This window comes from Rhinatrema bivittatum, chromosome 12, assembly GCF_901001135.1.
Source record: "Rhinatrema bivittatum chromosome 12, aRhiBiv1.1, whole genome shotgun sequence".
Lineage (NCBI taxonomy): Eukaryota > Metazoa > Chordata > Amphibia > Gymnophiona > Rhinatrematidae > Rhinatrema > Rhinatrema bivittatum.
Window position 1 is genome coordinate 59,166,878 of NC_042626.1, and position 12,554 is coordinate 59,179,431.

At 44.9% G+C, this 12,554-nt stretch overlaps 1 protein-coding gene across 1 annotated transcript in view; it reads right to left on the bottom strand.

The window, feature by feature from the left end:
• Positions 1-4,540: 4,540 nt before the first annotated feature.
• Positions 4,541-12,554, bottom strand: part of DHX58 (DExH-box helicase 58) — a 48,359-nt gene continuing 40,345 nt past the window's right edge. The window contains exons 11-13 of the mRNA XM_029573245.1: positions 12,193-12,383; positions 10,299-10,392; positions 4,541-4,751 (exon numbers count right to left, since the gene is read on the bottom strand). Of these exons, the coding sequence (XP_029429105.1) occupies positions 4,563-4,751; positions 10,299-10,392; positions 12,193-12,383 (474 nt within the window). The 3' untranslated portion in view covers positions 4,541-4,562. The remainder of the gene's footprint in view (positions 4,752-10,298; positions 10,393-12,192; positions 12,384-12,554) is intronic.

Consider the following 12,554-nt stretch of genomic DNA (forward strand, 5'->3'; position numbering starts at 1 on the left):
TTATCAAATGCTATTCTGATTATTTCAATTTCAGTATTTTGCATCTATATTTCAAAACCCTGTTTTTTGTTCTTGTGAAGTAATCTTTGTCCAGCTGTCATCTTGTGGTCCAGTCCACCTAGCAAACTGCAAAAATCAATTGATCAGACTGCTAATAAGAGGAAGAACACTTCTCTTTCCAAAGATCGACCAAAGTCCTAAAAAAACCTATGAACTAATAAATTAGCTGTCTAAAACCTGCAAGCTGTTTATCATAGTGGAGCATTTTTAGTAAATTCTGTGTTTACTGCTGGAAACTAACGCACGTTAAAAACGTGTATTAGTGTGGGGTTTTTTCCCTGTAGAATGCCAGGAATATAAACACTTAAATTTAAGGAATCTGTTAACTTCAAGTTTCCTTTCATCGGAAGACGGCAAGAAACATCGGTTACCAATGTTTTACCAACCTAACAGCGGTATCCGGGTGTAGGATAATCACTAATACCTGACTATGACACAGACTTTTTAAAAATGAAAACATAGCTAAAAATATCACTACTAAGCACAAGCACAGGGGGCTTATATCACCTTCAGCATTATATTGTATTCTAAATCATTTATGGGATGGTTTCCATCCGGAAGAGGCTCCATTTCATTACAGGTCACCATTTTCTGCCTTTTAATATGATGCTGACAGCGCTCAGTCACATATTTCCATTCTCTGTGTACATCTCATAGGCTGAAACCTATTATTTTTGTCATTTTTAGAGCTAATATAAAACATGGACTGTTCTACACTCACATAAAAAAACCCCAATGTGCAATAAGCAGAGGCCCCCGGACTCCCATGATTTCCTAACTGCAGTAAGGGCTGCAAAATTTGGATCTGGCTACTAAATTCCCTTTTTTTTCTCATAAAATCGCCATTGGAGACTGCTAGGGTCCAGCGTGTGGCGCTTTCAGCCTTGCAGGAGACCATCGTGCAGCCACCCCTGCCCCGGGCAGCAAAGGAGGAAGACACGTCCCTAAGACCTCCTACCACCAGGCTGAAATTGGAAGGTGCCGAGGACGAGGGGGGGGGGGGGGGAGCAGGATGTGAGCGAGGTGACTGGAGATGGTAGAGGACGAAAGCACGCGTGAGGAGGGATTAGAGTAAGTGAGGGAAGGGAGAGAAAGAGACTGGGGGGAGTTTGTGCAATATGAGAGGAATAAAATAAAATGTACATCATTTAATATGCAAATGTATCTTTTTTTTGGAGTTTTTTTTTAATTGATTCTATATCTGCAATAGATAAATACACAGTCCAACAGAAGCAAATCCAATGATACAGCTTCAACCGACAATTAAACAAGAATCAGACAATTCCCCCCCCCCCCATCTCACCCACCTCCATCTCAAAATATAACACAAGCATAAATAATCTCATATTGGGATCACAAATCTTATTTTATTTATTTTAGTTTTTTCTATACCGGCATTCGTGAGGGTATCACATCATGCCGGTTTACAATAAACAGTGGAGTGATAAAAGGAACAATGAACGAAATAAATACTAGGTGTTAAACATAAAAAAGTTACAGTTACAATAAAACAGGGATGAGTGCAACTGGGAGCATAGTATATTAACCGAGATATGACGGGGTAGATTACAAGACTTATGTGATTTACAATGATTTGTTCATTTGAAGTAATTGCAGTTTTTTATATGAAGGTAGTGGTCATAAATGATGGTTTTCTGCATGCTGGTGGTGTTGGAAGTTGGTTGTAGGTGAAGTGGGTGATGAGTTTACTCCGAGACTGGGAAGGCTTTTTTGAATAGCCACGTTTTGAGTCTTTTCCTGAATGTTGGGAGGCAAGGTTCCTGCCTTAGCTCCGTTGGGATGGAGTTCCACAGAGGAGGTCCTGCAGTGGAGAATGCCCTGTCTCTGAGAGTTATGTGAAGGGAGGTTTTGGAATGAGGTACCTGAAGAGAATCTTTATAGTGCTCTCTTATAGGTCTGGAGGATGTATGTTTTTTGAAAGGGATTTGTAGGTTGAGCGGAGCGATTTGTTAGATAGATTTGTATATTGTGGTGATGGACTTGTATAGTATTCTATAATGAATCGGCAGCCAGTGTAAGTCTTTGAGGATGGGGGAGATGTGATCTCTTCTCCGTGAATTTGTCAGAATTCTGGCTGCCGTATTTTGAACCATCTGAAGAGGTTTAGTATGTGATGAAGGGATACCTAATAATAGGGAGTTGCAATAGTCTAACTTGGAGAAGATTATTGCCTGTAGGATTGTCCGATAGTCATGGTTGTGGAACAGTGGTTTTATTCTTTTTAGGACTTGCAGTTTATGAAAGCAGTCCTTTGTGGTTTGGTTTATAAAAGCTTTTAGGTTTAGCCGATTGTCGATGATCGCTCCCAGATCTCTCACTTGGGTTGTTTGAAGGTTTGTTGAATGATTTGTGAGGGGGTAGCTGTTCTCAGTGGATATGAGAAGGAGTTCCGTTTTTGAGGAGCTTAGGATTAAATTGAGGTTGGAGAGGAGGGAGTTGATTTCTTGAAGGCATGATTCCCATAGATCTAGGGTTTTTTTTGATGGATTCTTTGACAGGTATCACGATCTGGACATCGTCGGCATACAGGTAAAATTTTAGGTTCAGATTGGTTAATAACTGGCAGAGAGGGAGGAGGTAGATGCTAAAGAGGGTGGTTGAGAGGGATGAGCCTTGGAGGACTCCTAGAGATGAAGGGTAGCGTTTGGATTCTTTGTTGTGTATTTTGACCTTGAAGCCTCTGTTTTTCAAGAATGTGTTGAACCAGGTCAGTGCAGTGCCTGTTATGCCGATGTTCAGTAGTTGGTTCAGGAGGATAGTATGGTTAACAGTATCAAAGGCGGCCGAGAGGTCCAAGAGGATCAATAGATAGGCCTGGCCTTTGTCAAGGCCCAAGATGAGGTAATCTGTCAAGGAAATAAGAAGTGATTCGGTGCTTAAAGATTTCCTGAAGCCATATTGTGAGGGGAAGAGAATTTTGTGATCTTCAAGGTAGTCTAATAATTGAGTGTTAACTAGTTTTTCCATGACCTTGGCAATGAAAGGGAGGTTGGAGATTGGGCGAAAGTTGGTGGGGTCATCTGGATCTGAATTTGGTTTTTTCAGGAGCGGTTTGATGGAAGCCATTTTAAGGTCGTCAGGGTAGATTCCTTGGGATAGGGTATAAAATCTTCATTTTATAATGCGTTTGTTCCAACTTTCAAAGGGACCCCAATCAGAATGAAAAGTAGAAACAGTCTCTTTACAAAGTGCCATTTGCTTCTGCATCTCACTCACATTTTCAGGTTCTTCATCCACCTTTTACACTGCATCACTCAGCCAGACCCCGACGTCATTTAACGCCTCTTCGCAGATCTGAAACGATTTCTAATACCTCCTCTTTTACCGCAGTAATACCTTTTTGGCAGTCCTTAAACCAGTTCCCCAATTCGTGTTGGGCGATCGCTTTCTCGGTTTATTTAGGACCGCCGTTGGTCACGCTCCTCCTCCGATGGATTCAAAAGAAGCAGGACTGCCTCGGCATGCATTGTATTCCCTTGGAACCGAAAGGCTTTTCAAATTTGTTCGTTTATGTCCACGTCACCGGAGTACACAGCTCACAGTTCCTTAGAAAGAGATTTGGGGAATCTATACCACCTCAGATTGCAAAACGTTAGCTACTTTATTGCATGCAGCCATTCCTCTCTGTTATCATTAAAAAATATCCCCCCGAGGCAATATTTCAAACAGGTACTTGTTGGACCTTGATCTATCGAGAGTCACTTAGTAGCATTCTCATGGGGCTGTTAAAGGATAAACAGCCCTTTTAATAATTTTTTAAAAATATTTTTGTATGTTAATGGGTTCAAAGCAAACTTAGTCCTTGTAGGAAAGGCGTAACGCAGCTGCTGGTCCTGACACAATGCTGTGCCTCGAGTCCCGTTCTGCTCCAGGGAGTTTCCATAATATGTTCCACCAATAGCACCCACATGCAATAGTCCTTCTCCCAGAAAATCCTGTAGCGTCTGTAACCCATTACTGTCACAATTTCAGAAACTTTGCAGCAGAATTTTCAAACTCTTGCTGAGAATCTACCCTTGGGCTGCGGCAGAAAACTGAGGGCTCGGATTGTTTGGACCCGGGGTGCAGAAGAGCCAGCTAGGAGACTGAACTGGGGACCTTCCAATGGCCGTTCCCGGTGCTGCCACCAGGCCGGTCCTGAAATGTTGTTTTTGAAGTTATATCTTTCATTCTTTGGACTTTGGAAGATGACAGGAGTTGCTGTTCTTCTGCTGGACTTGCCAATGTCACGTGGAATCACAGGGCTACATCTCCCCTCCCCCCTAACAGGAACAGAACAAGTTTAATTGTGAGTTCAGAATCCAAAACTGACAGGGGCTTCTCTGTGTGAGGGCAAAAAAAAAAAAGTTTCCTCTGCAAAGGCTGTAAAATGCTATGGACGAGAGCCCGAATCAAACGGACTCTCCCATTACCTTGATTGCAACGCTGCTGGACGTTGGCCCCGTTTGTTGTTCTGGAACCTTCACTTCAGAGAGAAAAACTCAGCAAGTCACATCCAAGTCTGGAAAATGCGACTGACAGTACTCCATGTAGTTAAACTCCTCGATGGAGAAAGGAACATCTTTCCACTTCTTGTAGGTTCGTTTCTCATCTGGGGTCTCCACCACAAAGTTTTTTACTCCAATGTTGGGAATGCTGACGGCCTTGTAAATCATTTCCATGCCCCATTTCTGCAAAGGAGGAGAGAAAAAAAAACCTAAATACAAGCTATGCGGGCACCCAAGGGGCAGAGAGTGGACAGCAACCCTTCCCCCCCCCCCCCCCCATGAAATGTCTTGCTCCTGATGCCAATGGGAGGGATTCTCTTATGGGAATTATGCATTGGGAAACTCTCCAGGAAACCTCGAGATGCCAGGAATTCCTATACATTGCCAGAGTCTCCAGGGAATCACAGGAAATTTCAGGGCAGGGGGCCTCGCTTTTTATAGCTCCAGCCCTTTCTGTTTAGAGGCACAACAGGAGGGGGCCGGAGAAGGGAGTTTGACAATTGTTTTCAGCCCTGCTGTATCCACTCCAGCTTCACTCCCTCCGCTCCTGTCCTCATGTTGAGAAGCAGTATGTGGGGAGAAAGAGGAGGAGGCTGGAGCAGACTCGGCTCAGCCTGCAGCACAGAGTGGGACACATCCCGGAGCACAAGTCAGGGAGCTGTGAGTGGGGGGCAAGAAGAGTATTGGGGTCAGGGGAAGGGGAAGGGAAAGAGTACTGGGATGTTCCCTGGAAGTGGGGGGGGGGGGGGGGGGAAGGAGAGAGAGAAAAAGAGTGTATTAGCAGGGAGCGGGATGAAAGAGAAAAATTACTATACACCAACCCCTGTCCCTCACCCTACCAATCAAGAACAGGCTGAGCAGAACTGTAACGTGCCCAGGCACAGCAGTGTTTCATGTCCATCCCGCAAGTAGTAACGCAGACCGTGTAGCAATTAGTGACAAGGGCTTTACGTTGCTGCAATCCAGGGCAGCATTATGGATACGTCAGGAGCTGCCATGCTTCCATGCGGCCTCATGGGCTGCTGTCACAGATTGTCAGCACGTTAGAGAAAGCACTTTAAGGAGGACTAAACCAGCAGTGCTGTGAAGTTGGTTATAACTGAAATACTGAAGCAGCTCCCTGATCATTTCCACTAATAAACATCTTCACTCTCCAAACAGATGCCCACTATATGAGGTCAAAACCCAGGATGGACCAAACATATCCCATGCCTTATATAACATGTGACGTTAGGAGGGACAGCCGCCCATGAGGAGTAGCTAAGAATGTAAATGGTAACTTTGAAACAGGCTGGCTATTACTACTAAATGTATGGCCCTTTTTAAATCTCATACAGAAATCACAAAACAAGGTGTCAGCAAGCCAGGCGGCCTGTTCAACAGAGTTTGAACCGCCCGGTCAAACACAAGGTGGATGATAGAAAAGTCCGGCCGGTTCAAACTCTGTTGAACAGGCCGTCTGGCTTGCTGACACCTTCATCGTAAAGCCCTTCTTTTGTGATTTATGTATTTGGTTCCCCTTTATTTTTGATGCTTTAATTGTATGGGTTACCCAGTCGGCTCTGTTGTTTTTTGGCCTTTGAAGTCTTAGCCAGTACATGGTGGATGCAATTTTTTTTTTTTTGTAGCTATGTACATTATGAGAAGTGAGAAACAGAGAATTAAACAGCCCTAACAATGAAAAGGGAAGGAAACAACCTCTTTTCTGAGAGGAAAGGGTCTTGAATAACCTCTCAGCTGCTTCCCCCTCCGCAGCACTAGCACCTATCTGCCCCGGTGTGGCCTCCTCTTGCCACATCACTTTTGCTGTCCAGGGCAGAAATCCTCTCTGACATGGAGCATGCCCCATGCAGGCCTTCATCTGGTGCGCCTCGGGGTATTCTGTATTCTCCCACCTCGCCTCCTCACCAAAGGACGACTGCGTTGGCCAAAGAGAAGCGTCAACTGGGGACTGGATTGCTGCAACAACTTACAGAAAACTGCTACTTCCACAGAAAAATAACCAAGAGCTTCAGAGGTGCTGGTGACAAAGTAAAATTAGAGCGGGAACTGGGACTCTAGGTCGGATCCTGAAGCGAATCAGATTCCTTTAAACTGTGTCAAAGATTCACTGGTCTTTGAGAGATTTGCTGCGATGATGGGAATGCACCTTAGTGCCATAACTTGCAGGTTGTCAGTTTCTTCCGCACGCGGGGATCTCCTCTTACTTTGTGCTTTTATTTCCACGGAAAAACTGCTGAACAGCGAGTCTATCTGGTGCCATTTGGCAGGGAGGAAAGTAATAATCATGCTAGCCTTGGTCTGCCAGTGCCAGCTGAAACTGTGGCAGCAGTGGGTCAGGAGTGACTGAGGATCACTCCTGCAACTGTGAAGATTTAACACAGATTTTAATGATTTCATGGGGAAGGAGGGTCTGGGGAAAGGCACAGGAGGTGGAGGAGGTTCCATGCAGAAAGGCAGGGATCAGACAATATATTTTAAAACAAAACAAAGGAAAAAGAACACAATTCATTTTTGTTATAGAAAATTAAAGCACTTGCATAGGTCCCTCTGTGACCACACTTTTACTGGCAGTGACAATAAGCATTCCTGGGGTGGGGATGGGAAAGGAGTTTCTGCATGCATAATTTTGCACACAGCTTTTCTCCAGAAAACAACCTGCCCACGTTATATAGTAACAGAGAATATGGACCCAAATGGCTACTCTGTTTCTTCACTTCCCTCCTTTAGCCACTAGAGGTCCTCTGTTTATCTCATCTTCACCGCTCCATGCATCCTTCACTCTTTCCGGGATGAAATATTTCTCGACTTTCCTCTTGCATATCCTGACCGCTAGTTCTCCAGCTTTCTTTCCAATGGTAAAATTTCTATTCTTGTGCCTGATTAATAACTTTCAGTATTTAAGAGACAGGGGAGATGTGATACACACTTTTAAACCTTGCCATCCCAGTGCGGAAAGGGATGCGTGATGGTATCAGATGGGTGGCTGGGTTGGCGTAGGGAGTTTGGAGAAGGAGGGTGGGAGAGGAGGGGGCATTGATATAAGATTTTGGCCACCCAGGAATTGGGGGGGGGGGGGGGGGGGGGGAAGAACTGGCAACCGACCAGTGCTACTTTTATTTTTAAATAGTACTCGAAGGGGTTTGCAGGGTGAACACATTCAGTTGGGGGGGGGGGGGGGGCTGGGAATCGAGCTGTCAGGCCCTTGCACCATATTGCTCGGGGGTGAGCTCTCCGTTGAAGTTGCTTCCTGGAGACAAGGTTTCCCCTCAGCCCCCGAGAACTGACTCCTCCGCCGCCCGGACAATGCGTCTCCTCTGTTGCGGCTGCAGAGATGCCGACAGATTCATTGGTGCCTGCATTCAAGCGGGCGGGAGCTGATGAGGTCACAGCGTCTTCTGTTCCAGCTTCAAAGGTGGCTGATGGCTCGGTTGCGGTTGGTTCTACTTCTTTTCCTTCTTCCTCCGAAGGTGCTGCACCAGTAAGAGAGTTGGGGACTTTAAATTTTGATGTTGCCTTTTCATCAGCAGTCCCAACCCTGCAGGAACTTTTTCAGATGCCTCAGAAACCGGCAGCTGTCACACTTGATTCTCTTTAGGAGTTAATGGAGAATATTTCAAAGATTTTGTCCTTATCTGTTCTCAATGTGGACTCTCTGGTCTCCAAATTAGATCCTTTGGTGGACCAGCATGAAAAGATTATTAATGAGCATTTGTGACAACTTATTGTAGTTCAATAGGATATTGCTAAAATCCAGGGGGGTCACTCCATGTCCATTCGAGACAGTGAAGTGTTATCTCGCAGGCTTGAATTGTTGGAGAATTTGTCTTGTCGACTCAACCTTAGGATTTTGAATTTTCCTAAGATTTTGGGTGAACTTTCTACGGTTATCTTAAAAAAAAATATTTCCTCCAGGTTTTGCACCTGAAGAATTTCCTTCCATTAGTAAAAATAACCTCTGTCTCTCCATCTCAAGCCTCTGCTGGTGCCCCTGGTGGAACTCAATTCCCTCCTTTGAACCTTACTGACCTTTCAGCATCGTCTGGTCCAGAAATCACAGAAAGGGCCACTCTATTACTATCTTTTGTGGTTGATACAGATTTATCCAACGTGATGTGATGTCTTTATACTTCAAAAATGTTAACTCTCCTTTCTATGGGCATAATCTTAGAATTTTCCCCGATATTACGAGGCTTACTCAGCAAAGATGAAAGGGTTTTTTAGCCCTCATGAAAGATTCCCTTGGGTTGGGGGCAACCTTTTTATTACGTTATCCTTGCAAATGCTTTGTGAAGTTCCGTTCCGAGACCTTTGTTTTTTGCGCACCTGAGCAGCTACAATCCTTCCATAATGCCAGGAAGATGATTACGTTCTCACCAGTTTTGGCAGATTCATAGTGTTATATTAGGATCAGTATCGAGACCGTAGGGGTCCTATACTTGTTATGGCTTTTTCTGCATTGGTTTTCTTATAACTCCCTTATATTTCGATTTCCCCCTTACTTTGCTTTCTTCTTCTCTGGGGATAACATTATCTAAATCTCTCTTATATATATATAACATTTGGATTGAAGTATAAATATAACGATGTCGAACTTATTGCATTGTTTTTTGTGATTTTTTCCTTTTGTTATCCTCATGTTTCCATAAAAAAGTTTTGTATTTGGTGATAGGTTTGTTTTTTTTTGTTGTTGTTTTTTTAAGCACTTACGGGCCGATACAGAAAAATCCGTGGGAGAGCTGGCGAGCGCCAGCTCTCCCGGCGCACGCCCAGGCCACTCGCCTGGGTGCACAATACAGAAAAAAAAATGTAAATGAAGGCCCACAGTAAAAGGAGGCGCTAGGGACACTAGCGCATCCCTAGCACCTCCTTTTTGACAGAAGCGGCAGCTGTCAGCGGGTTTGTCAGCAGACGCTCAATTTTACCGGCATCGGTTCTCGAACCCGCTGACAGCCACGGGTTTGGAAAACAGATGCCGGCATAATTGAGCGTCCGTCTTCCAACCCGCAGGGCGCGGGCAGATTTTTAATTTTTTTTAATTTTTGGGGCCTCCGACTTAATAGCGCCATGATATTTAGTCGGAGGGTGTACAGAAAAGCATTTTTTCTGCTTTTCTGTACACTTCCCCGGTGCCGTCCGAAATTAACGCCTACCTTTGGGCAGGCGTTAATTTCTGAAAGTAAAATGTGCGGCTTGGGAATAACTAATAGGCCCATCAACATGCATTTACATGTTGCGGGTGCTATTAGTTTTAGTTTCGACGTGCTATTACCCCTTTCTGTATAAGGAGTAAAAATAGCGCGTCAAAAACGCGTGGCCAGACGCGGGCTAACAGTGCGCTCCACCGGAGCGCACTTTACTGTATCGGCCTGTTAACTGGATAACTTTAGACCTGCTTCTGGGGCTGACTAGAGTTAGCCATCAAACTTATTTGGCTAACACTTATTTCGGGGTTAGCTGGATACATTTCCTGGCTAATTTGCCCCTGCCCCAGAACACCCCCAAAATACCCATGACTGATTCGGCTAACAGCTAGCCAGATAAGTAGCGGTGAAATTGAAAATTCAGCATTCAGCCAGATTACGTGTGAGGTATTCGGCTAAATGTCTTTGAATATTGGCCTCAAACTGTTTATTTTTTTTTACTTCCTGGCACCTGCAGGCAAGACATGGTCGAAGGGAAACTTGGGCAAAGTGGGGGGAGGGGGGGGGGAGAACCTTTGGAACTCACCTGGCCACATAAGCAGGTTATTTCTCCTCCTGGTATCCAATCTTCCATCTTTTTGGGGATCACTATTCGTTCAGGTGATACATTGTAGTAAATCCTGCCAGAAATAATAAAGCTAAAATCCATTATCGGTCGTAACACCATGATCAGCTGGGAGGGTTGCAATGTGCAGTATCCGAGGGGTCCATATTCAGGGGCTTGGATGGGCCAGCTGGCCAAATTCTGGGGGTTTCAATTTTCAGCTGATCAGAATACCCCTAAGTTATCTGGCTGACTGTAAAATGTATCTGCATAAGTTGTTAGGATGTTTTGGGGGTGCTCCAGACTTATCCAGATAAGTTAGCCAGATAACACATATTCAGCATTATTCAGGTTCGGGCTACCTCAGAGAAGCCCTAAAGTTATCCAGGAATGGTTACCTGCATAACTTGAATCTTAACAAAATATATTCAGGATATATCTGGCTAAAGTAAAAATGGAAACAAAAATAAATGGCAAGCAGGATGAGCTCCCATCCTCTCACTCCCCAAAATAATTAAGACAAGCTTGGGGCTAACGCCCAGTCATCCCCCATCCTCTAACCTCCCAAAATTAGTCAGAAACAAACAGGCCCAAGGCGGCCTCTTGGCTCTATTCTCCCCCCCCCCCCCCACCAAATTGACAAGCCCCCACCATCACCCTCCCAACCCATCTCTGTCTCTGAACCCCCCCTCCCCCCCATAGCTGGCTGGAGCAGTAGGGGTTGTACCATTCCCGCCAGGTCTTGCGCAGCTCTGACAGCAACACTGGTAACATGTGCCACCAACATTGCTATCAGGTGAAATTAGAGCTGCAAATCCCTATGTGCAATGCAACAAAAGGAGAAATGGGTCAGTTTGTGTCTTAACGACCTGGTTTCATTGCAGATTTGACTGCAGACTCTGTTCTTGAGGTAAGAACTGGATTTATGAAGGACAGGACAAAGTAATCACGGTAAGAATGCGACAGGTAAGTCCTTACATCAAGCAATAACTGGGTAGTCCTTTCAACCGTGATAGGAACTGGCAAACTGAACAGGGATCAGCCAGGAGTTGCGACATAGACGCACACTGGCAGAGCGCGAGGACAGCGACAATCCGCAAGTAACACTTTTCTACTGGTGGAAATGGGGGGGCTTTGGTTATGGGCTGTCCTCAATGTGGGAAAAATTATCTACATTGCTCGCCATTCATTTTGGGTAATTTTGTCCACATTGTTAGGAGCATTCTGGGGCCGGGGAGAGGGCACAAGGCCACATGGTTTTCTACAAACAAACCTGTGTGCATTATTTCCAGCCGAAAAATGACCTGCAGTGGAAGCAGGTGACATTTTCTGCAGGTAATTTTTCAGGGGGGGGGGGGCAATGAAAACAAAAAAGTGTGCACTTTTGCTTTCATTATTGACCAGACCCCTTGATTTAAAACTACCTGTGTTTAGAAGTGCAAGGGTAGCCTGATTATTTACCCCAAAAGGATTCATTTTTACACGGTGACTTATAATCAATGGGACACCTTAAAAATGTTAAAAGGAAATGAAAGATCAGCAGAAGGAAAACATCCTGACCTTCCAAGACAATCAGATAGAAATCTTCATGGCTCAGCCACATGAGGTCAAAAGATTTCACACTGACCGATGTTATTGAGTTGCTATTGCTTAGAGCCACCTGAAGAGAAAGCTACTTACAAACTGTGCAATCCAAACCTTAGAGAAATGCACATCCTATAGGCAGCCAGCATATGCACTGCATAGCATTGAAAGCACATGGGTATATCCTGCACGCATAGGGCACCTATGCATTCGTATGGGGGAAACAGAACTCTGGGCTGCCTCCTTGGGGCAGAGAGGCATCTGACACACATCTCTTCCACTGAGCACTTACTTGAAATTTGGGTTGATGTTCACATGATGCGTTTTCTCAATCGTCCTCAAGTCACTGCCATGACACACAGGTTCACTGCAGTTTCTGCAGTACAGCAGCACCTCATCCGCGAGATACTTCTGCTTCTTGTATTCCTGTTGCTCCTGTTTCAGTTTCCGAGATATGATGGACTCCGTCTGTAGCTCGAAGATCTACAGAATGAAACACAAGCCATTGCCATCCTTAGAAGCTGCTCAATATGCTCTGCTCCTCATAGCTCCAAGGAATTTCAGAGGCATGTAGAACCTGTTAATTTTCTTTCCAGGAGGCCTGTTACACCAGTCCCCAAACAGATTGGGTGACTAAAGAACTGGGTCAAGGAA